Raw genomic sequence first — 23,428 nt, 5'->3', positions numbered from 1 at the left:
TCTGTGTTTAATATGCCTCTAATTGTAGATGCAGAGTAAATGACTTCTTATTTTCCATTCCATTACTTTAGGCCACAGCAAGGTCCTCACTGACCTAAAATGTTGCTTTGAGGTAATGCTGCTAAAGTTAAGAGGAGGAGAATGACCCAATTTGAGGTTTAGACTGTAAATTAACTTGGCGTCTCTTACTGACATAAAAACACAGAATCCCGTTCCCTTTGAAAGTGAGAAAATTCTTTTTAATGAAGGTGTTAATTAAACTGCTTTTGTGAGCACAACAAAAAGCCCCCCCCCCCCCCCCAAAAAAAAAAAAAAAGAAAAAAAAAAAGTCACAGCTCTGTGTTGGGATGGTACGGCTTTGCCTTTTTAGCTTGAGAGCCACACTGAGATAGAATCAGATATGGGGCCGCGATGCCCTAAAGGTTAGAAAAGCAGCTTCTCTGTCTGGAAGGCTGCCGGTTTCATGACGAGACCAGCAGAATAGAATCTGAGTGGAACAAGTGAAAAAGCAGTGCGTTAAGCTCCAGTGGAGCTGCTCCATGGTCAGCAGCAGGTTAGTGTGTGGTTGTACTGGGCTGTGAATGCAATCAGTTTTTTTTCTGGAAATTAAGATTATATCTTAAAGACATGTTAAAACAAAGTGTCCTCACTATATATGTTAATGCACATGATGGGACTGAATTTTGTCAGTGGTTTTTGCTGTTGTGAAGAAATTGTTTCAATTCTCCTTTTGCGTCAGGAGCTCCAGAAGGGCAGCAGCAGGAAGGGAGATCAGGGGACCAGTGAGAAAACCAGTCTGGAGAACCTCCAGTCCAGTGTGCCTTTATTCCTGCAGTACCCTGTCCCGTATGCACAGGATACCCCTACCCCTCTGTTGGTTTCTCAGAGCCCCAGCAAGCTGCATTTTGGGAACCCTTACTCTATCTCGGACTCAAAAGGTTTGTTTTCTTTTCAGAAGTCTTCACTAAACATTGCAGAGATGAGTGACTTTTTATTTACAGTAGCTGTGTCTCTGAAAATCCTCCTGCAGATGATGCGGATGAGTTCTCAGATGACCAGCCACTTAGGCTGCCCCCTGTAGGCCCGCCATCCTGGGACAGCAATGTGGTGTGTATCCAGCCTACCCGCAACCACAGCCGGCCAGAAGGCCATGAGGAGTCAGAGGAAAAGCAAAACAATAATGTAATATTCTCTCTCCCATGTGCAGTATGCAGTACTTCTAATTTGTATCATGTGTGTTTGATTATTTTAATGCCATTTTGCGTCTCTCCCTGTCTCTGCTGCTCTCTCAGGGTAATACCAGCGAACAGCCCACAGTAACTGAAACTCACAGCACATTTGTGAATGACGGACAAAATGCCTTCTGCTTTGATCCCAGGTAACACACCTTGATAATAACCAAACTCTCCAAGTGTGTTAAACTTGTGTATTGACGTGTGTAAAAACGTCTGCAGCACCCCCCCCACCCCATTAGATGAAGCGCAGGCCACCCACGTTGCATCAGACGGATGCTCTTTATTAGCCGTGCTCCTGTTTTGCCCACGTCTTTGCTTGACTGCTTATTAACGTGAGCTTTCTCTCCCCTCTTTCTCTTCTGCCATCCACTTCCCACGCGCAGCATGGACATGAAACGATGTCCCCTCTGTGAGGTCATCTTCCCACCCAACTATGACCAGAGTAAGTTTGAGGAGCACGTGGAGAGCCACTGGAAAATCTGCCCCATGTGCAGCGAGCAGTTCCCACTGGACTGCGACCAGAAAGTGTTTGAGAATCACGTGCTTACTCACTTCGACAGCCACCCGCTAAACTTCGACTAGATAAACAGAAAATCAGCACATCCAGTCTGCTTACTTCCTGTCAACCACTCACAACACTTTTTTTTCTTCTTTTTTTTTTTGCATGTAATGGTGTGAAGATCCTCTCTTTAGGACTATACTGAATTTTGCTTCTTTTTTTTTTTTACTTCACCTTAGAGAAATACTTAGAGCTGATTTAACATTTAAAAATGAGATGATTCAGTGACATGGCAGGGCTACCAAATTTGTTTTCACACCATTCTTTTTCTTTTAAGGTGGAAGGTTTCATTTAATTTGGATTTTAAGGATACTTTTGGGGGATAAGACTGTTGTGCGCATATATACGGACTTTAAACGGACAGATCTGTTAGTCCACACGATGTAATGAATCAGGGAAAGAGATAAGTGTTTACCAAACTTACATTTCAAACATGCAGCCAAATCTTCCCCCTTACACTGTACAAGTCATTTAGTCAGTCTTTACAGACAGCAACCTTGGTGCACTATATGCAGTCAGGGAGAACTCTTCAGTGATTATATCCATACATGATTATACAGTATATGCTCAGATCATCTATTTTAGAATAATTAAAGCCAACAATATTGTGACAGCCTTGATAATTTATGTACGACTTTTAGGTTTCCTTTTCTTTGGGTTTGAATTATTTAATTGTGTCTGAATCTTTAAGAACTTTCATATCATCAGCTAATCGCTGCATGCCGAGCTTCTGTTGACCTTCCTTTTGTTCTTTTCTTTTACAGTAATAACTTATTTCATTCATAGAAATGTTTCATTAGTTTAGTGAGTTCCATGTATCTAAAATGAATTAATAAAATCTGTCTAAAACTGAATTGTGTCCAAAGAGTTAATAATGCAAACGTCAGAAGAGCAGAGAAACCTTTATTGTAAAGTAACAAACGTTTACATGAAGCAGCTTTAAGAAGAAATACAGTACGTCACCACCTCTGGTTTTACCGTTTCAGATATATACTTCCATACATTTTTTTTTAAACTTCAGAAATATATGAAAATACAATTTAATGCACTTGACACTGGACAATACATTCACTGTACACTATATCAAAGAGTTGTCTCCATACTGGCAGTTCAGTTTCGCCATGATTCCTATTTGGACTTTAGTTCCTTAACACCAACACCAAGCTGTGAAAATAACCTAGTGGCTCAGATTCGAGAATTTCACGCTCTGTTTTCAATTACTTTAATTATTAAGTCTTTACAAATGGCTAACACATTTTTATGGCACAAATTAAGAGCTGCATGTGTTCTCTCGCAGCCTAAGAGCAGGACTATGAGAATGCAAATGTGCTGAATATACTGACACTAGTTCCTCTTTTCCCATTATCCATGACAGACAGCTAGTTTTGTGAGACCTGAGACCTGTACTATGAAACAGGATTTGGGCTTATCCAGGAAACTTCTGCTAAACCTGGGTTATCAACTCAATAAGGAGGTTCACTTCTTAGCAACGTACATCGCCATGTTGACTTATCACATACACCTAACCTGTATTTGAGATAATAATCCAACAGGTACAAAATCTAACCAATCAGTTCTGTGGAAAATGGCGTTCCCATTCTTGGAAGATTTGAGGTTTTTCTTGATCACGTCAAGAAATGCAAATTCATAGAAGCACTTTTCTTATATTCCTGTTATTCTTTTAAAGAAACAAGAATATATAATCCTAAAAGGGGAACCCATTTGTACTTTGCATATAGGCTAAGCCTTTTTTTTTTATTTTTATTTTTTATTTATGGTAAACTATTAGATTGTCCTGTGTGTTAAGTATAAAGCTGATACTGATAAGTTTTCCAACTTGCAGGGTCAGCATTCTTGTTAGTTTTCTTTCATAGCTTCAATAAAAGTGCTTTTTCAGTCATTTTCAACAAAGTACTTAAAGCTCAAACACATTCATACAGCACTTATATACTATAGTGCTTTTTGTTACTACACATACTCACAGCTGTGCTGCTTTTCAGTATGTATTATGTCTTTAATTTTAGAAAAATATAAAAAGCTTCCTTTTTAATATCAATCTGTTGCCACAAGACCTGTCCATGTTTCTGATTGGTCAGATGCTGCCAATGCCACCCCACAGCTACTAAGCTGAAAGCCACCTCTGCCTGATTACCTTATCTGGATTCACTTATGGCATAGATATTGTGGGTATGGTAAACCTGCTTCATAACTCAGGCCTCAGGCAGTCAGTGAATAGTAAACAGAGTGGGCTGACTGCCTGTGTTCAGCAGCTTTGAAAATTAAGTTATACAAAGACTTTTTGGAATGGTTTACATTTCAAGGCAACTGCTGTTATTACAGAAATCTTACAATACTGAAAAGATGAAATGATTGATGTACATCTTTCCTTGGAGCAATGTAGAACGTGCAACTTTACACTCACTGTATATACACTAGAAACGAGATGTTGGTAAAAATGCTAATTTATTTGGCAACTTTTATAAAAGTGCTTCAATCCCTTACTGTAAATAAGCATGTAAAACTGCTTACGTCTTCAGGGAAGCTGTCAGGAACATGAGGAACAATGACAGCTTAAATACTATCAGAACACTTGGGCAGGATTATGATGCTGAAATGTTAGCAAAGAAAAAAAAAAATCACCTGAGAACATTCTTTTGGTGCTCACACATATGTTTAAAGTAAAACTTATCCAAAATGTTTTGAATTCTTGTGATATGAAAGGAACAGTAACTACTATAAGTCCAACAAATGATCAGTAACATTAAGCCTATTAGAGATTGCCAAATAATGCTTTTATGCTGGATTTCATGCTATAAAACATTATATAAAACACTGAATTTGTCTCAGTCACATTTTATCCTAAAAAAAAGAAACTGTTCAATGTGACAAAAGCATGGTATGAATGCTTCCTTTCTCAACAATTATCCCAATCTTTTCTCTCCTTCCCTTTAAACCAGAACGCCCAGCAGTACATGTAAGGCTACTTGTGACCTGGGCTAACACATGCCTTCACCATCTGTCAAATGATAAATAAATAAATGATAGTTTAAATGTGCAAAATGCAAAAATGTGAACAAAATAAAGATTCAACATTCTGAATAAAAGATATGAAAGAACAATAATATGTTTATACCATGCAATAGTGTGTAGTGTAGTAAAATACAATGAGAGGGGAAGAAAAGGGGGAGGTTGGAAAGGGAGACAGCTGCTGCTGGTGATGGTGGTCTGTTGATGGTTGCTGACATAGCCTGAAGGCAAGTGCTGGTACCTCACTCAGGCTCTACTGCTGCAACTTGCGGATCATGTCAGTAGAGATGGGTGGGTGGAAGTTGATTGTGTGGTGGCGGAGACCCTGAGATGTTTTGTAGCTCTTCCCACAACGACACTTAAAGGGTTTGCGCACCCTTATCTGAGTTCGGTGGCCGTTCTTGGCATGATACTTAATTCCGTTTACATTCTGTAATGGAACAAGGAAATGAAAGAGCTACCACTTTAGACACGCACCAACCAAAGACACAACAAAATAACCTTGAAGATATTGTAATTCAACCAGTCAGAGGACCAGGATTCTCTCTCTGCAAATGGAAGATGTGTAGAGTTAGTTCACATCTGCATTGACTCTCAAGGACTCTGACTCTGGGTTAGTTGATGTATTTTAAAATATTAAAATTAATATTATAGAGTTGTCCTTATTAGTGGAAAGACTGTTATTTAGTGCAGATATACATATTCCTTTTTTTTCCAAAAGGTGATTAGTTTATTTATAGTAGTCTGTGACTTATGGAGGAAACTGGTTGTGTTCTCCCCTGCATAAATTACAAAACCAAAGCAATGCAAAGTGTTTTTACTTGGAAATAATCGCATGTTAAGCCAAAACTCTTCACTGACACATTTCTGGTGCATATAAAGCAGATGATTATGCTTATGATCATTTGATAGGAGACGCTCAGAACAGAAAGGGAGGGGAGAGCTATTGATTTTTAAATTCTGGTGTGCACTGCTTGGAGAAAAGAATATTGACACATAAAACTATACGCATGTGCATCTGATTAGCCAGTCCAAAAGTATGAGCATAAAAGTATAGTTATATTAGGTTCCAATTGTCAGAATTGTTAGAACGTCAGATTTCAGAACATTGCTGCAGAAATTAGCTGGCTTGGCTCTAAACCTTTGTTTTCTTTTATCCAAAGGTCTTAAGGCTGAGGAATAGATTGTTTCCCAGAACTGTGGCCTCCATCACAGTCCTTCCTGCCCCGCAAAAATCACAAATTCTGAAAATTATAGGCACCTACAGATATAGTTATATACCCATCTTCATTCTTAGAGACTGGTACTTTAAAATCATGGTCATACCAAAATGAAAAAGGCAAGGAATATTATGATTGATCTAAAATATAGCTATAGTGTAGCATTAAAGGGATTCACAGACTTGGGTATATCTATGATATTTACCAGTCAACATTTGAATGTAGGACAAGATGTTTTCTTGTTTCAAATCTATCTTGTTTTACTGCTAAACAGATGCCTAAGGCTGCCTGCTACCTCAGACTAAGTCATTGCCTATAACCCTGTCATTCACGTCAGCAATGCAATTTTCTCAGGCTGCACATAATTTATTCCAACCACACACACCAGATGTGGATGGAAAATGCTATAAAAACTCCACATCTCTGAAGTGGACTAGATGTATGCATTTCTGTTGTTGTAATGCTCAACTAAGAACCAATTTTCCATTGTCAACAGCAGGGAATCGGTTGGATTTATTTTGAAAGTAAATAAAATCACATCTCTCACACTTAATACAATGCAAATATGTCCGGTTTTCATTTGGTCTCTCTGGTCATGATAAAGATATTTCACACTGTTTTATTATGTTTACAACAGGCATCCTAATAAGATTTAAGAGACCACGAATGAAACTTACCTTATATCTCTTTTTACATCCTGGAACTGGGCATGCAAAAGGCTTTTCATCTCCTCCGTTCATGTACATGGAACTGAGGATGGACTCGGAGCTGATGGCGCTTTCTGTGGTCCATGACTCATCACTGTCAGACTCCTCAAACTCTACATCCTCTTCGTCACACTCACTTCCTGTTAGAGGGTGAAAGATTTAAAGTCAAATAGCAAACGCCTGAGGGCATCTTCACCAGGATTATATTACACAAACCTGCTTCCAAGAAGCTTTGTTTTATGCATATTTTCTATGACGATGAAACCCTGGCCTCTGAGCTTTCAGCCTGACCAACGTGGACCCTTCACAGCATGTGTTCAAGGATAGCATTCCCACAATCTTGACTTCATTTGTTGCAAGTTTTTGGAAAGACTGAAATATGCAAATTGTGGGAAAGAATTTAGGCATTTCATTGAGGTCTTAGGTCAACACGCTGCTATTGTTTTATTAATTCATTAAAGATGCCATTCCAGAAAAACGCATACTTCACAAAAAGAAGACAAAAGTACGTGGGAAAACGCTGCAAAAAAATAAAAGGGGGGTCCTGTTATTTATAAAGCTAAATAAAGAAACCTAATTAGCTGGACTTTAAGGGCTGTCCCTGATTTTTTGCAGCCTTACAGTGAGCTTCTTTATGGATGTCAAGTCAAGCCCAGCAAGCTCCAGAACTTTCTCACTGTCCCCCCCCCAAAAAAAATCCATCATAATCTATTATGATGTTTGTCCTTTTAATTTTTAATGGTATTAAAAAACATGTAATAATTCAATCATATAATTAATCTAAAGAATAGATTATGCATTTATGAGGGCATGGAAAGAAAAGATGAACACAGACACCATGCGGTCACTTTTCATGTCAACACCAGACACATGAAAGATTTTTTTATATAGTGACAGCTGAGGCAATAAAACACTGCAGCTATAGTGCCTGAACAGGCAAATACAAACTAAACAGACTCAAAGTGGCTGCTTGCTTGTAATTAAGTTCAATGAGGAAGACTGCTGCGGAGGCCACACTGGAGACTGGAATTACCAGCACCACCTCAGCCCGAGTCAGGGAACATTTCTCCCAGGGAATTGATCAAAGTCAGCAAAACTCTCTGATCGTGGGACTTCCCGATCCTGAAAGGACTTCTTTTAGTAGAATAATTCTTTCAGCAGGATGTAGCAAAAAGACAAAGCCCACAGACTGTGTGAGGTTTGTTCTTGGTAGTGTTGCATGTGGATAATTTAATTCAACAAAAAGAAAAACTGTCAATCACAAAAAATATTTTTTGTTATTCAACCTGTGTTTTTTAGCTGATTTACTTACAGGATAATTCATTTAGATGATACTAAAAACAGAAACTTTGGCTTTAACGTGGATATTAAACAGAGAGATACATATAATAAATATTAGGTGTTAACAGTAAACTATTAGATTTCCTTATAATAAAGACTCAGCACAAGGATCAACCCCAGGAATGACAAACTGTAGTAACCAATCATTTAACTGTAGCTTCAGTTAGAAAAATACATGAATGTTAGCATCTGGAAATACACATCCTATCCTGGAAACCTAATTAGATGAACTAGTGTGTTGATTATGGTTACCTGTAGGTGTGCTGCTACGGAAAGAAGAAGAAGGGGTGATGGGTGGGGTGACTGGAGGGGTGAGGTTTCCACTGGCGTGGCGGGGTGGTGTGGAAACATTGCTGCGTGACAGATTGCCTGTAAGAGACAGAGACAACTTGGGCTGCACCTTCTTCTTCAGGGCCTCGTGTTCTCGCCTTGCAGCATCTGTCATGAACCTGGCGTTGTGAGGTATAAAACTTGTAAGGGTTCGCAAACTTTTTGGATGGAAAAAAAGAGCATCATCTCATTCAGACTACAATGTAGTGTACTGTAGGTTTGCTACTGCTTAAGAGAAAAAAAAATCAGTGGCTGCATTTCCCTTTGGGCTTTATGATTGACAGTAAAGTCGTCAGCAAATGTGCACCATAAAACCAAAATGTTAATATAGACACTGTTAAAGCAAATGTGGAATTAACAAATTAGGTGATAGCCACATCAAGATGTGTTTGTGTGAGCAGGGAGACAGAGGCAGACCTTCTTGTACAATGGTTTGCTGCATAAGGCTCTTAAAACGACTGCACAAGCAGCATATCAAAGACAACCAGGATGAACGCAGTGCAATAAAACACCCAACTGCCAAATACTGTAGCAATTCATTTAAGCAAAACACCAGATGACGTTTTTTAGATTGTTGGTAGAACCTCAAAGGAGTACAGCACAAACTTTTCTAGTTAAATCTTTTCAGGCAAACCACTAATAATATTCATCTTATGATTTTGTCAGATTTTAGTAAATTAAAGTCACTTTACTGAAAACTGAGTTACTGCATTACTAAGTTAACCTTCAGTGGGGTTATTTCAAAAGGAAACTTGTTTCTTTACCTGTTGATATAGCTAAGAGCAACATATGTTGGCTGCTGCTGCTCCTGCTTCTCCAGGAGACATGGGTCTGTATCTGGGAAGACAAGATAGACATAAAGGCAGAAATTTAGCCACAAAATATACCAGTGAACAATGGCACAATTCTTCAATTTTACATTAAAGTTTGTCATATTTTCATGCCAATGTTATTTTATTTTTTGTTATCCATTTATTGCCCTAAGACAACTGTTGAACTGAATTGAATTACTTGTACATTTTGGTCCTTAATTACTTTTCAGGGTCCCTACACTCCAAACAGTTTCATATAACAAAAAAAGAATGAAATGAAAATAAAATATGTATAACTAATAGATAATATATCTGGTTATATAATAACTATTATATGAAATGACATAAAGCAAGTTGCCATATAATAACATCAGAAGTACTACAGCAAACAAACTACATTCAAATATTCATACCTATACCCAATACATAAACTAAATACAATAGAAGATGTTTTAAGCTATACAGTCAAAAACTAAAGACATCTTTAAGCTGTTTTAAATGTAATCCATTACATCATTTTACAGAACAGCTGCTGTATGATCATGGTGACAAAAACATAGGTTGGTAGGTATTCCAGAGAGAAGACAGCATCAGAGCATTACATTATCTCTCGCCAGAATACAAGAAGAATGAATCACCAATTACATGCGAGGCTAGCATCATCAAGCTTCATGAGTTTTTGTGATTCATACGACCAACCCGGTATGGCTTTAAAGTAATAAACATTTCACATTTTAAAACAAAAATGAATTTGTGTCAATGCACCATAAGGCAGAATGTTGTTTTTGACCTAAATAAGGATAGCCAGTTCTCCCTCCAATGCAGTCTTGGTGTCACAGGGAGGATGAAGCACACAAAGTATGCATTATCCACCTAGAACTAGCCTCTCAACCAAAAAAACAACAACCCCAAAACAAAACAAAAAAAAACCCCAACAACATCTTACCACCTGAAAACTATCCCAATTATTTTCAGTGATGTGCCAGGCTGTGTTGGATGCACTGTTGTGTTCCATGTTTGTGGCAAAGTACTTTTTCTACCCAGACAGGCAGGCACAGAGGAAAGGTGCGGCTATGTGGGAACTTATGCTGACTTTAGTGATTTTTAAAAGGGGTGTTTTTAGAAGCCAGCTTTATTGTGCATGTTGACACAGTGGAAATATAATCAGGCAGAGTTTTGGCAACAAAAAAATGAAAAGGAAAAAATAGAGCAGCTAGTAAATATGGAGGGCTTTAGATTTGGAGAAGTATCCTTTTCAAAACTTTGGCACCAGATAACGTTAACATGACAAACGGCTATGTAAGTCATCTGTAATCTACTCTGTGTCATACTAACACATACATGAATAAATTAATGGTCTTTGCGGCCTTGAAAAAGGTTAGTCAGTGTGCACCTTGGCAGTGCGCTTTGATCAAGAGTTCCAGGTATTAATTTGTGTGGAAGAATTCGATGTGTTGTCAAGAAAAGGATGTGGGCTCAGCTCTGAAAATATTTTGTAGAACTACTCAAAAGCAAGATATTGTGCAATGCACATCATTATTGTTTTAAAGATGATGTAATGATTATCAAGAAAACTGATGCTGGAGAAGATCCATAAGCTGATGTTAGCTTCTAAAGCAACTTCTCGTGTCCTTTGAAAGACGTCTACAAAATTCATGTCATATCTGCTTAACGCTAGAAAAAACAAAACAATGTCCATACTGTCAATTCAGTTTTATCTATACAGCACCAAATCACAACAACAATCAAGCTGCTCTATATTGAAAAGTAAAGATCCTACAATATTAGAAAGAAACCCCAACAATCGCACAACCCCTAGGAGCAAGCACTTGGAAACAGCAGGGAGGAAAAACCTCAGACAGAACCAAATTTAGACAGGAAAACCCAGAGCAAAAAGAGACAAGACAAGAATGGGAGAAAGGACCAGAGTTTAATAGTTACTGGTAATTAAATGCAGTGATGTATAAATACACAGGGAGTTAAAACAGTGAAGAAGAAAAAAACCCCACTCATACGTGTATCACTGGAAGCCCCCAAGCAGCCCAAACCCATTGGATCATAGCCAAGGGATGGCTTAGGGTCACCTGATCCACCACCCAACTATACGCTTTATCAAAAAGCAAAGTTTTAAGCCTAATCTGAAAATTAATGAGGCTGTTTATCTCCCAAATCACAACTGGGATATAGCTACATAGTAAAGGGGCCTAATAATAAATTACAACAGTGTAGCCTAGAAGTAATACATTCATGAATAAATGTATGAAGCATCAGTAATATTGCACAAATGAATGGAGGCTGTCCTACATTTTTGTTTAATGTAATCATTAAATATTTCTCACAGTACTGGAGGTCAAAGCAATCCCATTTAAAGTAAATATCTGGTTACACACCAAATTTAGAAGATTTGTAGGACCAGGTACACAAACTTAAGTTTTTTCTGAATTTAAAAGCAGGAAATTAGAGATAATCCAGGCCTTTATGTCATTAAAGCTAAAGTTTAACTTAATTTGTATCATCTGGCTTCATAGATAATTAAAGCTAGGTATCATCTGCATAGCAATGAAAATATATGCAGTGTTTTCTAATACTATTGTCTAAGGAAAGCATGGACAATGTAAAAAGTATTGGTCCCAGCACAGAATCCTGTGGAACTCCATGACTAACCTGTGTGAGGATTCCCTATTACCCTGCACAAATTAAAATCTGTCAGATAGATATAATTTAAACCACTGCATTGTAGTTTTTTTTAAATAACAATTTTGTGTTCTAATCTCTGTAGTAAGATTTTGTGGTCAACAGGATCAAACACTGCACCTCAAATATAACCAGACAATAACAGAGATGAGCCCACTGTCAGAGGCAGTAAGAAGATCATTTGTAACATTCACTATTTCCATTTCTGTGCTATGACGCACTCTAAATCCTGACTTAAAATCTTCAAAAAGAAAAAAACAAAACATTTCTTTGCAAGTAATCATTTGACTGTCTGACAACTACTTCTTCAAAAATTTTAGAAATAAAAAGGAAGGTAAGAAATTGGTCTATATAGCTAAGACAGCTGAATCAAAAAAGGGCTTTTAAGTAAAGGTTTATTTATTCATCATATTTAAAACTGGAGCATTAATTAATGGTATACGTTTTTGAGTAGAATTGAGGGGTCTAAAGGCATTTCGATGGTTTAGAGCAGGGGTCAGCAACCTTTAACACCCAAAGAGCCATTTGGGCGTGATTTCCATGCAAAAGAAAACACTGGGAGCCGCAAATACTTTTTGACATCTAAAATGAAGATAACACTGTATATATTGTTTTTTTTACCTTAATGCTTTGTGTGAACAACTAAGGTGTGTTGATTATGAAATCCATGAAGTGCTATAGAGAAAATCACATTTTATTTATGTAATTAACACATTTTGAACTCTTAAAGAAATATAACAAAAGGAAAGACACTGAACTAAAATGATCCAGCAAACAAAAACTGTTGTGAGCCTCCACCCTTATATTGCCTTTGGGCTTTTGGAGCCTTGACCTGACTTTTAAAAAAAATTATTGGAAAAAAAAAGCACTATGCTGCTGAAAAATAGATATTTGCAAAATTCTGCCTAAATATGTATTTTACCTGGTTAATGTGTGTGGCGGGGTGTGGTCTGCAGCACCGCTGCAGGGGAGGCGGACGCACCTGAGTGGCACCCGCAATCACGCCTCGCCGCCTTAACGTCTGTGCTATCTGTGCTGTTGTGTTGGTGTGTGTCGGACTGTGAGCTTTAACACCAGCTGTATGCGTACAGCAACCGTGTGTGAAAAGTGGTCAATAAAGAGAAAAGCATGTTCATGGAAACATCGTCGTGTCTGCCCTGGTACAATGGGACTTCTGCTCCTGAACCTCTGCGCACAGCGTCTGCAAATCGGAGCTGTACGAAGTCACTTTCGTCTTTACAGGACTGTAAGCTGTCATCTGTGAGGGGTGAGCGGTGTTTGTTATTAACATAGTTCACGGTGGAGAATAGCTGCTGACATAATGTGGATCCAAAGATCCATAATTGGCTTACCTGGGGTTGAAAGTCTCGATAAATGCACGGCGTTTCGGCGGGTATATCGGCTTCCGCAAGTGTGATGCTTCTTTTGAGCGATCAAAAAATAATAGAATATAATTTTATATTTATATTTCAATATCACAATAATCTTCCAATTTAGAACTACAAGTTAAAAAAGAACTAACATAAATAAAATACACTTCAGCTAATTACTTAAAAAAAATAATTTATTTTCCCAAACCACGCGGAGCCGCACTAAAAGGACTTAAGAGCCGCATGCGGCTCCGGAGCCGCAGGTTGCCGACCCCTGGTTTAGAGGAACACATTATTGAAGACAAAGACTAAATAAATGTTAGCAGTTTTGAAAGTGGCTATACTTAATGGCACATCTGTGGGGCGGCTGTGAATATTTTTTATCTAATGGTTAAAATTTTGTTCTGTTCTGCTCTACAACACTGTTTTATATAAAATATAGAACAAGACTGCTCAGGAGCCTTCTGTTTTAAATTTCCATTGCAGTTTTTAAAAAAGCTGCTCTGCAGACACCACATTGCTTACACATGACCACACTTGACACATACTGTGTTTTCCCATGCTGTGCTCCAGACATTCATCTTGCTCAGTGGTGCTAAATGTACAACAATAGCCAATCTCCACACCCTGAGGTGAAGCAGGGCTGACTTCAAACACTCTTCCCACTGCTGTCCATGTGGGCAAAGAGAAGATGCCCCATAAAACAACAGTTTCTACCACTTACCAACTAAACCTCCATGTCCACCTCTGTGAAAGACTGCTACCCCCATGTGGTTAAAACTATTACTCATTTTGCCTATGTGCTTATTTGTACACTTACACTTAAACACTTACACCTAAGGCCATTTCCAACACTGAATTTTAAATTATGGTTTTGTAAGGTACAAATACTAAAGTGCTGCTTTAACAAGCTATGTGTATTGAGTAACAAAAAATAATGCTAATCATACTAATAATTGCCAATTTCTATTTGAGATAATATAAAAAAAAAATACTAAGGCATTGATATGAAACACATGGTAAAGATGCAATTAAAGTTCTTGGTTAAAGGAGTAAGCAACACCTTTTTCATGCTGTAATAAAAATCTTGAGTCATGCTCATTTATTGCTTCCACTGCCTTGGGATTTTCCTCCTGTTTGCATCTTTCTTTGTTTAGTTTTTTTCCCTGAGTTCGAATAAAATTCTCCTGGACAGAAAGACCTAGAGGGTCAAAGAAGAACTTGTTAGGTTTAGGGGCTCTCTTTCCCTTTTAGGTGACTATTTATTTTGTCTTCTAAATATACCTGCTATTTATAAAACTGCAAGGCTGGAGTTCAATACCACACATCACCACTTTTCAGTAGTGGATGCTGGTACCACATGTTTGCAGACTGGTCATATTCTAACTTTTGTTCAAACACACTGATTAGAAGTTCCACCTAATACATCAGACTTTTGATGTATAAGAGAAATATAGGTTAAGCTAAATGTAGAAAAAATCCAAATGAGAGAGATTTCAATTATGCAGACACAATTGTTCATAAAGACATGGACACCTCACACAACGCTCTAAATTTTTATCAGTGAAACCCAAACCACATTTAAGCAATATAAATATAAAAAAATATAATCAACAAGGCATCAGTCAGTCAGTCTTAATTTAAAGTCACCATAGGCGTCAGAAGGCAAAGAGCTTTGTACAGTTAGTTTGTACAGCCAAATATCTAGTAAATTGTGGCAGAGTGTTATGATAGATAGAGCAGGTCAAATCTCAGCACCTAAGGCAGAAGGTTTCTTTCAAGGCCTCAGTCGTAAGCAAGTGTTTCATTAACAGTGGATTTATCCCCAGCGAGAAGGATAGCACACCTCTCTTTACTCTCCAGCCAAAGTCATGGAAACATAGAGTAGGAAAGACACATTCATTACGACACTATTCCCATGCCAAAAGTAAAGGACTGTGCATATACTACTGTAGGGACTTTTCTGAGCTGTGGGTAATGGCATGTGTCTGTGAGAGAGTGCACAAGAAATCCCTACTAAAATCCCTAATGAGTTTCAAGCAAAGGAATGGCGGTCTGCTCATGCAGCAGTGGATCGGTCTGTCCCTGCACGCTGTAAATCACACACACCTCAGGTAGGACCAGAGAGGAGGCCAGCAGGGGCCAGCTCCCCACAGCCTCCGCTATTCTTTTGGGGCCACCAGCAGTCAAGCACCAGGACGAAGGCGCCTCAAATAGAGATGGGAACCCCTCTAATCAGACTACACAGGTGGTCCACTTTGGTGGCCAGCTATTAGAAGCCTTCTGGGAAACAAAAAAAAGGGGATTTATTCACCATCGCTACTTCTAGAGGCAAAGAAGCACAAGCTCCTTCATGGTCAAGTGGGAAATAAAGACAAATCAGACTTTAAAACATTTAATATGTAATTTGATTTCTGATTTCCACTGACATTTTATCAAATTATTTCAAAATATGTATTAGTTTAAACCACTTTCTGCTCTGCAATCCAAAACATTCCCACACAAGTTGTGGTTTTCAGCAAATTCCCTTTTCCCCCCCACAAACAACACACAGTTCACAAAGAAAAGTTTTCATTTAGCAACATGCAAGAAAAAAAATCTGGATACAATGACAAACACTGTTAATTTTTGTAGTAAGGTTATTTAAAAAAAACAAAACAAAAACATTTATTGGACCTAAACTCTTTTCCAAAAGAGCGCTGAACTTTCATCTAGGAGTTTGTCTTGGCAGTTTTTTAAGCATTTCTTAAGACTTTAAAGTATTTCAATTAAGAGGTCTAGCCTTGACATGATGATGCACAATCATTTACATTTTGGTATAAACCACTTAATGAATTTATGTGACACTTGTGTATGGGAGTGAATCCTGACTGAATTAGTGGTTTCAGTGTATCTCTGGACCACTAAGACATTCTGCGAAAGGAAACCTAGAGACTATCACACAACAAACCTTCCTGGGGCAAGGGGAAGTGACGCCTGCTATTCTCCCCTAACACCCTTCACGACAAGCTCCCTCACACACACTCTCTCTCTCTCTCTCACACACACACACACACACCAGACACACAGCTCTCTCTCATTTCCACCAGTGTCTAGCTCTCCACCCTCATGGCCAAATGCACTGCAGGGTAGAGCAGAGTGGTGAGCATTATGGTGACATGTTTATGGTGGCTCTGAGCAGCAGGGAACATTACCAGGAGTGGTGGCACAGGTAATTCATTACAATGTGACCTCGAAGGAGGAAATGAAACAGAGTCAATCTCCATGTGTACAAGCTGCCTTTGTGGCTTACTGAAAAAACATGGCAGGGTTAAAATAATCCATTATCGATGTGTTTAATTCAGACAGAACCTCATGTGCTTTCACAAAGATGTGTTTTCACAAACACATACCAAAACATACAATAATTATTTCTTATGGCCATTTACTAATTTTGATCCATCTGGAGAATATATTCTTAATGAATTAATTATTTCCCTGATGTATCAAATAATAAAAAAAATATGAGTTTCTTAATGTTTTCTGACAAACAGTCCCAATCCCAAAAATACTGAGCTTACAGCTAGGTAAAACATGGCAAAGCAACAAATCGTTAAAAATAAATAATATTTTTAGTTTTTGTTTAAAAAATGACTTCAGATTGATTTTCTGTTACTCTGATAATAAATAAACCATTCCAGCACGGTGTGCCAGGAATAATTATTTTTAAATTTGAGTCTGAATTTAACTTGCAGCTGTTTCGTTTATAAACTTATGTTTTTGGAAGGCTAAAGAAGTCCTGTGCATAGCAAAGCAATGTGCGACAAGTAACCAGGAAACAACTTTAGGTCAAACTTGGGTGTTACAGACAAAATTACTAAAATAATAGACTCCAGCAAAAATATCACGTTGACTACGCATGTTGTGTAATGTCAACATAGGCTGTACATTATCTCCTGTGTGAAACCTTTTTATGAAGTATGTTGCAGTCACCGCACAGGAACAGAAGCAGCAGTGTCGGGGGTTGGGGAAATGTAATTAGGCTCACCAGGTGCACAGATCAGGGAACTAGTTGCTGTTTCCCAAATTTATTACTTCCGCGCAGATTATGAGGGTGCAGAGCAAAATCTACCAAACGAGCCTCCAGTGAGGACTGGCAACAAGCAGACTCATTGTTATCGTGTATGGACACTACAGGCCATCTACCCAGCAGCACATACGCACACACTAAAAGGTTTAAATAACACGATCGCCGTTTTCTTTTGGTCTACAGTGGCCTGGTTGCTCAGTGAGAAAGTAAACATTTCAGCGAATAGGTGGGTGCAGTTTTTATACCACACAAGAATATCAAGTTCACAGGAGCTCTTTCAGGCTTAAGCCAGCACACATTACAGTCAGAATTCAAACTTTCCTCGTCCTGATTAGCATGTGCCGATTTTGCTCACAAAGGCCCAAGAGGACAGCCTGACTCTCATTATTAACTTAAAACTCAAAATATAGTTTTATTCACAATGGGGTTAAAAAAAAAAAATAACCCCACTACCTTGAGTTTATACTTCACCTGGGCTGATAATCTATATTTTCATTGCAGCTAACAAAAAAGCAATAAGTTTCAATATTCTCTTGATAAATGACCCTAGCTAGACTCTTCGATCAGGCTAGAATGTGAAAAATATGTAGAGTTGTTAAAATGAACTGACTAACTTCTGGCCTATAATACCCATCTAAAAACACAGCAACCAACAGCAAAGGAGCGCCATCTTTTGTTCACACACCCAACCAGCAGGCTGGCTAGCAGGGGACAAGAATGTGTTCTTGTTTTCCAGGCGCCTAATTATAATGGAGAATGTTCTTTAAGCAGCAGGCCACCAGATGAGGAGGAAGACATGCCAAATCAAGCACTCGCTCTGTAATTATGCTTCACAGGCACTTGGCACAACGCGCAAGATTTCTCACTTCTCAGAGTGAGCACAGGCCAGCAGACAAAGGAGGGGGGCAGCAAAGTTTTTCCACTTTGAGCCAACTAATTGCTTCATTATTCCCCAATAAGTCATTTGGAAGACTTTTTTTTCTAAGGCTAACACCTTGGACACATGCACAGCACACAGTCAGAGAGCGGAGGATATTAAAGCCAGTCAGGCAACAAACAAGAACAACAGAGACAGCTGAGCCCTGTCAGCTTCAATAGCAAGAGTCTGAAATATTACATAAGGGAACAGATGTAGTTCCCCACAGTTTGACGATCACACTTTCAAATCGTGAGGATTGGAATTCACTTTCTTGACTAGCCTTTGTTAAAAAGACATAAATGCCTTAGCACTTGTAAAAAAAAAAAAATGCAGTATTCATAACATTTTAATATAAAAACGTGACAAGCAAGGATTAGATCGAAATGAAAAACCACAGGGCACTCTTCGTAGGGTGGGCTTTCCATGCTTTGTCCTCCTTTTTGATTTTAATGGGGACCATAGTTTACAAAATGAGTGTCATATTGTATTAGATGAGATGTGAAACTAGTGACTGAGATCAAAAACTAATTAGGAAAATGTTTACTTAGGGCAGGGGTCCCCAATCTCACTCCACGAGTACCGGTGTCCCTGCAGGTTTTAGATCTCACCCTGGGTCAACACACCTGAATCACATGATTAGCTCATTGCCAGGCCTCTGGAGAACTTCAAGACATGTTGAGAAGGTAATTTATCCATTTAAATCAGCTGTGATGGATCAAGGAAACATCTAAAACCTGCAGGGACACCGGCCCTCGTGGACTGAGATTGGGGACGCCTGACTTAGGGTATACACATGGAGGCCATAGGCATGGAGGCCATGAACTACTGCATTTGGTTCACTTTTTGGATCCAGTAGCTACAGAATTTACAGTTGAGGTCAGAAATCTGGATACGCTCATCAAGACTGATGCTTAATAACTTCTCGTTAGTGATTGTGACTGACAACTGGCAGTTTCTCTTTAACAATGTAAAAATGATTAGTTTGACACCACTCACTGATTAAGCAATAATCTGAGCAATGGGAAAGTCCAAGGAACTCAGCGTTCCTTGGACTTTCCCAAGAGACCTTCCCGACACAAGTCGGGAAGGTCTCTTGGAGCCATTTCTAAACAACTGCCCATCATAATTTCAAACAACTTCATGCAGAGTTGCAAAGTTACAGACATTCTGTACTTCAGTAGAAGTACAAACACTACTGTTAAAAAATACTCCAGTAAAAGTTGAAGTACTGATTCAACTTCTTTACTCAGGTAAAAGTCAGAAAGTAGAGACTCAAAATAAGAAAGCAAAAAATAACTCTTTGGAGGATGTTTCTGGTTTTGTGCAAAGATAACTGAATTTTTTTTATTGTAATTATGCTCAGCTTGAACTTGAAGAAAAAGAAGGAACGTAAAAAAAAAAAATCTCTGATTTCTGTTGCCTATATTGTAGAGGGTGATACAATAATTTCTATTGAAAGCTCCAGTAGATTTTCTTAGTGTACATGCTGTGATCAGCTGACCTGCTGCCCACTGTGGATTTACACAACTGAATTTAACAAGAAGTCAGCAGATGTTTCACAGCTGACACTACACGGTTTATGCTGTCTTTATATTAGTCAGTATAAAGTTGATATAAGGGTGGAATTCAGCGAATGAATCTAAGCATCATCAGCTTAACTTCAAATTCATCTCTGCTACACTTGATGTTGATGGTCTACCTCAGTTTGTTTAGCACCAAATTTCACAATATGAAAAAAAAAACATAATGTCAGATGTACAGACCCAATATCTGATTTAAAAACATGAGGACTTTTCCAGTTTATCAAATCCCACTGAGCAGTCCTTACCTGTAAATCTAACCTCTCTTCTTCCTCTTATGTCCTGTCTTTCTTATCTTTCTCCATCTCTGAGTGAAGTTAGCTCTCTTCCTTTTCTCTCCCTGTGAAATACAGAAGCTGGACCTTTAGCTAGCAACACACTGTGAGACAAACTGCATAAAAACAGTTCGTGTGTTTGCTGATGTTTGCTGAGCTGATAGAAATGTTGTATTTGAAATGACCTGACACTTAAAAAAAAAAAAAAGTAACTCCCTTTATGCTCGCTCCCCTTCTGTAGCACTAGCTAGATGCCGAAGTACCTCAACTTATGGACACCTGCAGTAATTCGATGTTGTGGCAAAAAACAAACAAAGAAACCACTGCCCCATGTTTAACCTTTGACTATGGCACATGTCATCTCTTTTTATGTCACATCCTCTGATGATTAATAAATGCAGGCTCGCAGTGACAAAACAATAACTCCCCCCAAATGTGTTAAAGCAAAAGTAACAAGCCTGTTATGAAAATGTAAGAAGAAAGTGCAGATATTTGTTTAAAAATTGTGGGGAGTAAAAGTAAAATGTTTTCAGAAAAAACTACTCAAGCAAAGTAGAGATACCTGAAAATTGTACTTAAGTACACTAACAAAGTACTTTACTTGTTACTTCCCAACTCTGACCACATGTAGCTACAAGTTATTCGGATGTGACATCACTTTGCCAAGGGCTGGAAGAAGACCCAAACTGTCACCAACAGATGAGAGGACACTGGTGAGGATGTTCAGCAACAACCTAGAAATGACCAAGGCTCAAGTCTGCCATGAACTGGCAATCACTGGAACACCAGCGTCACTGTCCACAGTGAAGCAATTTTTGCATCACCATGGACTGACAGGATGCCAAACAACAAATCAAAGCCCCTAGTCCAAAATAGACACTTTCAAGTTCAACTGAGATTATAACTGCCCACACAGGCAAACCAAATTCTAGAGAAAAGTTTGATGATCAGATGACAAAAATGTTGAGCTATTTAACCACAATGTCAAGAGGTATGTTTTCATGATGTGTTTATAGGAGTAAAGGGTGAGGCTTTCAAACCTAAGAAAACCGTCAAGCATGGTGATGGTAGCATCATGCTTTGGGGCTGTTTCGCTGCCAGGTATGTTGCACAAAGTCAATGGAATAATGAAGCAGGAAGAGTACCTTCAAGTTTTTCACCTCCACCACACATCAACAGCTAGATGGATGAAACCAGGACAAAACTGGGTTTTCCAACATGACAGTGATCCCAAACACACATCAAAACATGGTTTTGAAATGGAAAAAGCAGGCTAACATTAAACTTCTGGAAAGTCCCAACCTCAACCCAACTGAATATTTGGAGACTGGGTCCCAATCAATGTAACTGCACTCTATAAATTCTGCCAGGAAGAGTGGCCAAATATCCAACCAGAATTATGCCAAAAGCTTGTTGATGGCAACTAAAAGCATCTGGTTGAGGTTTAACTTGCTAAGTGAAATTTAACCAAATATTAGTCAAGTGTATGGATATATTTGAACCTGTGTGGATTTGAGAAAATCCAACATAAATTCAAACTTGTGCACCCAATTCTTATTTTGTAAAATTATTAGACATGCACACTGCACAAGTGTTCCACCCTGAAAAAGAACAGATTAAAGAAATCACTCAGAACTCATGTTCATGATGAGTGTATGTAAACTTTAGACCATAGCTGCATATTCAGTCTATAGTTGTTTCCCTTTTATTCTAAAAGAGGGATTTTTTTTCACTTCATTTGCATATAGAGGTTAATTTAAATTGGTTTACAATCTTTACCTACTTAAATTTAAATGCATTACACTGCACTAACTTAAGATAACTAATGAAGTATCCCTCTGCAGAAAAAAATGTAATCAGTTCATTTCAATTCATTAACAAAAGCAACTTATATTAAGATTAACTATGTGCCAGCCGAACTCATTTAGATAAACTCCCCGAGAGGCTATAAAACAGCAATCAGAAAAAAAAAAATGATGAACAGGCTAATAAAATAAATATTTCCACAGCCCCATCTATAATTGCTTCCCAATCTCCACCCACAGGCAGTGGCTATTATTGTCTTTCCCAGCATGAAGTAGAGGAGGCGCCATTAAATGATAATCTTTTGGGGTGGGAGGGAGCATCTGTGTTGCTAGCCTGCAGTAGACAAACACCCATGTGGAATAGCATAGGTTTAGATTTGGACATTGTAGAATAACACCGGTTTTCTAACTTTTTCTTGCACTTGTCTTATGAAGCCAAATTATGGAAATTTACCAAGCAATACAGTTCTCAGTTTCCAGCCAATTTTCCCAAATTTTAGATTTGGGGCATTGTATATCTAAAAAACAAAGAATACAACTTATAAAAACAAACAAACAAACAAAAACACACACACACACACACACACACACACACACACACACACATTAAATAATAGATAACTCCAAAGTGCTTTGAACTAAGACAGATAATAAAAACACTGGTAGTTTGGATAATATCTGAATTGTTGAACAATATTGGTTAGATAATATATTTCCATGAGAGTGTGTGTGTGCGTGTGCGTTTCATACTATTGTTCTCTTTTGAAGGGCCAATACCCAGACGTAGTATTTTTTTTCCTATGTCAGCTGGCGAAATGATATGCAATGCATATTTTTATATAGCCCAGTTAACTACTTTGTCAGGCGGACTGAAACAAGCTGCTGACTTTAAGTTGACTCACGACGTTTCCAGCTATGCGCGGGGGCCTGGCGCTGCATTAACTAATTGCACGCGCGACCTGGGCGCATATAGTAACTTCCAGTTTGTGTTTCTTCGATGTTGCAGCAGTAAACTATCACAGTGACACAGCTTTGAAGAGGGGAAACATCAACTGCCACCACACCTAGCAACAGGGTTGTCAGGACGCAGGAAGTAACTTGCTAGGTTGCTAATTAGCCACGTATGCTAAGCTGCAAACCGGGGCCATGGCCATTGCAGGCTGGGGCTCGGTACTTATCAGTTCTTACCGATGTGGTTATCCTCGATGTGGACGATGAGCTCGGACAGCGAGTCGAAGTGAAGTCCGCAGCCCCCGAACCTGCAAGCGTTGGAAAAGAAGGAAGCAGCGGCGATGCCTGTCATGGTCGCTGCAGCATTAGAAATGAGGGCAAGCGGCGGGGAAACAGCGGGGCGGACAGCGGTGGAAACAGCTGGAGCTGGAACTGGCAGCAGGCTGACTTCTCTCAGCTGCGTCAAACCAGCTGGAGACAGTTAATGACACCGGAAGTGAGGCTGTTTGACTTTCATTAAAAAAGCCAAACAAT

At 38.7% G+C, this 23,428-nt stretch overlaps 2 protein-coding genes across 2 annotated transcripts in view; one reads left to right on the top strand and one right to left on the bottom strand.

Annotated features, from left to right (window-relative positions):
* tax1bp1b (Tax1 (human T-cell leukemia virus type I) binding protein 1b) overlaps positions 1-2,648 on the top strand; it is a 15,722-nt gene extending 13,074 nt beyond the window's left edge. Inside the window, exons 15-18 of the mRNA XM_084943163.1 lie at positions 740-938; positions 1,031-1,182; positions 1,293-1,378; positions 1,619-2,648. Coding sequence (XP_084799289.1) covers positions 740-938; positions 1,031-1,182; positions 1,293-1,378; positions 1,619-1,817 — 636 coding nt within the window. The 3' untranslated portion in view covers positions 1,818-2,648. The remainder of the gene's footprint in view (positions 1-739; positions 939-1,030; positions 1,183-1,292; positions 1,379-1,618) is intronic.
* On the bottom strand, positions 1,941-23,428 carry jazf1b (JAZF zinc finger 1b). The gene is made up of 5 exons (XM_084943164.1): positions 23,132-23,428; positions 9,184-9,256; positions 8,342-8,538; positions 6,719-6,888; positions 1,941-5,251 (listed from the first exon to the last, which is right to left on the bottom strand). The coding sequence occupies exons 1-5, from the start codon at positions 23,244-23,246 to the stop codon at positions 5,075-5,077; spliced, it is 732 nt and encodes a 243-aa protein (XP_084799290.1). The 5' UTR covers positions 23,247-23,428; the 3' UTR covers positions 1,941-5,074.

This window comes from Perissodus microlepis, chromosome 11, assembly GCF_051167445.1.
Source record: "Perissodus microlepis isolate ML-2025 ecotype Zambia chromosome 11, ASM5116744v1, whole genome shotgun sequence".
Taxonomy (NCBI): domain Eukaryota; kingdom Metazoa; phylum Chordata; class Actinopteri; order Cichliformes; family Cichlidae; genus Perissodus; species Perissodus microlepis.
The sequence above is the reverse complement of the archived record's forward strand: the minus strand, read 5'-3'. Positions and strand labels throughout refer to the sequence as shown.

Bases quoted from the DNA above. Each gene is read 5' to 3' on its own strand.
- jazf1b (XM_084943164.1), bottom strand. From the start codon at position 23,246: ATGACAGGCATCGCCGCTGCTTCCTTCTTTTCCAACGCTTGCAGGTTC. The intron at 6,889-8,341 runs GTAACCATAATC...ACCCTCTAACAG, and splicing joins CCGTAGCAGCACACCTACAG to GAAGTGAGTGTGACGAAGAG. The intron at 5,252-6,718 runs GTAAGTTTCATT...GTTCCATTACAG, and splicing joins GATGTAAAAAGAGATATAAG to AATGTAAACGGAATTAAGTA.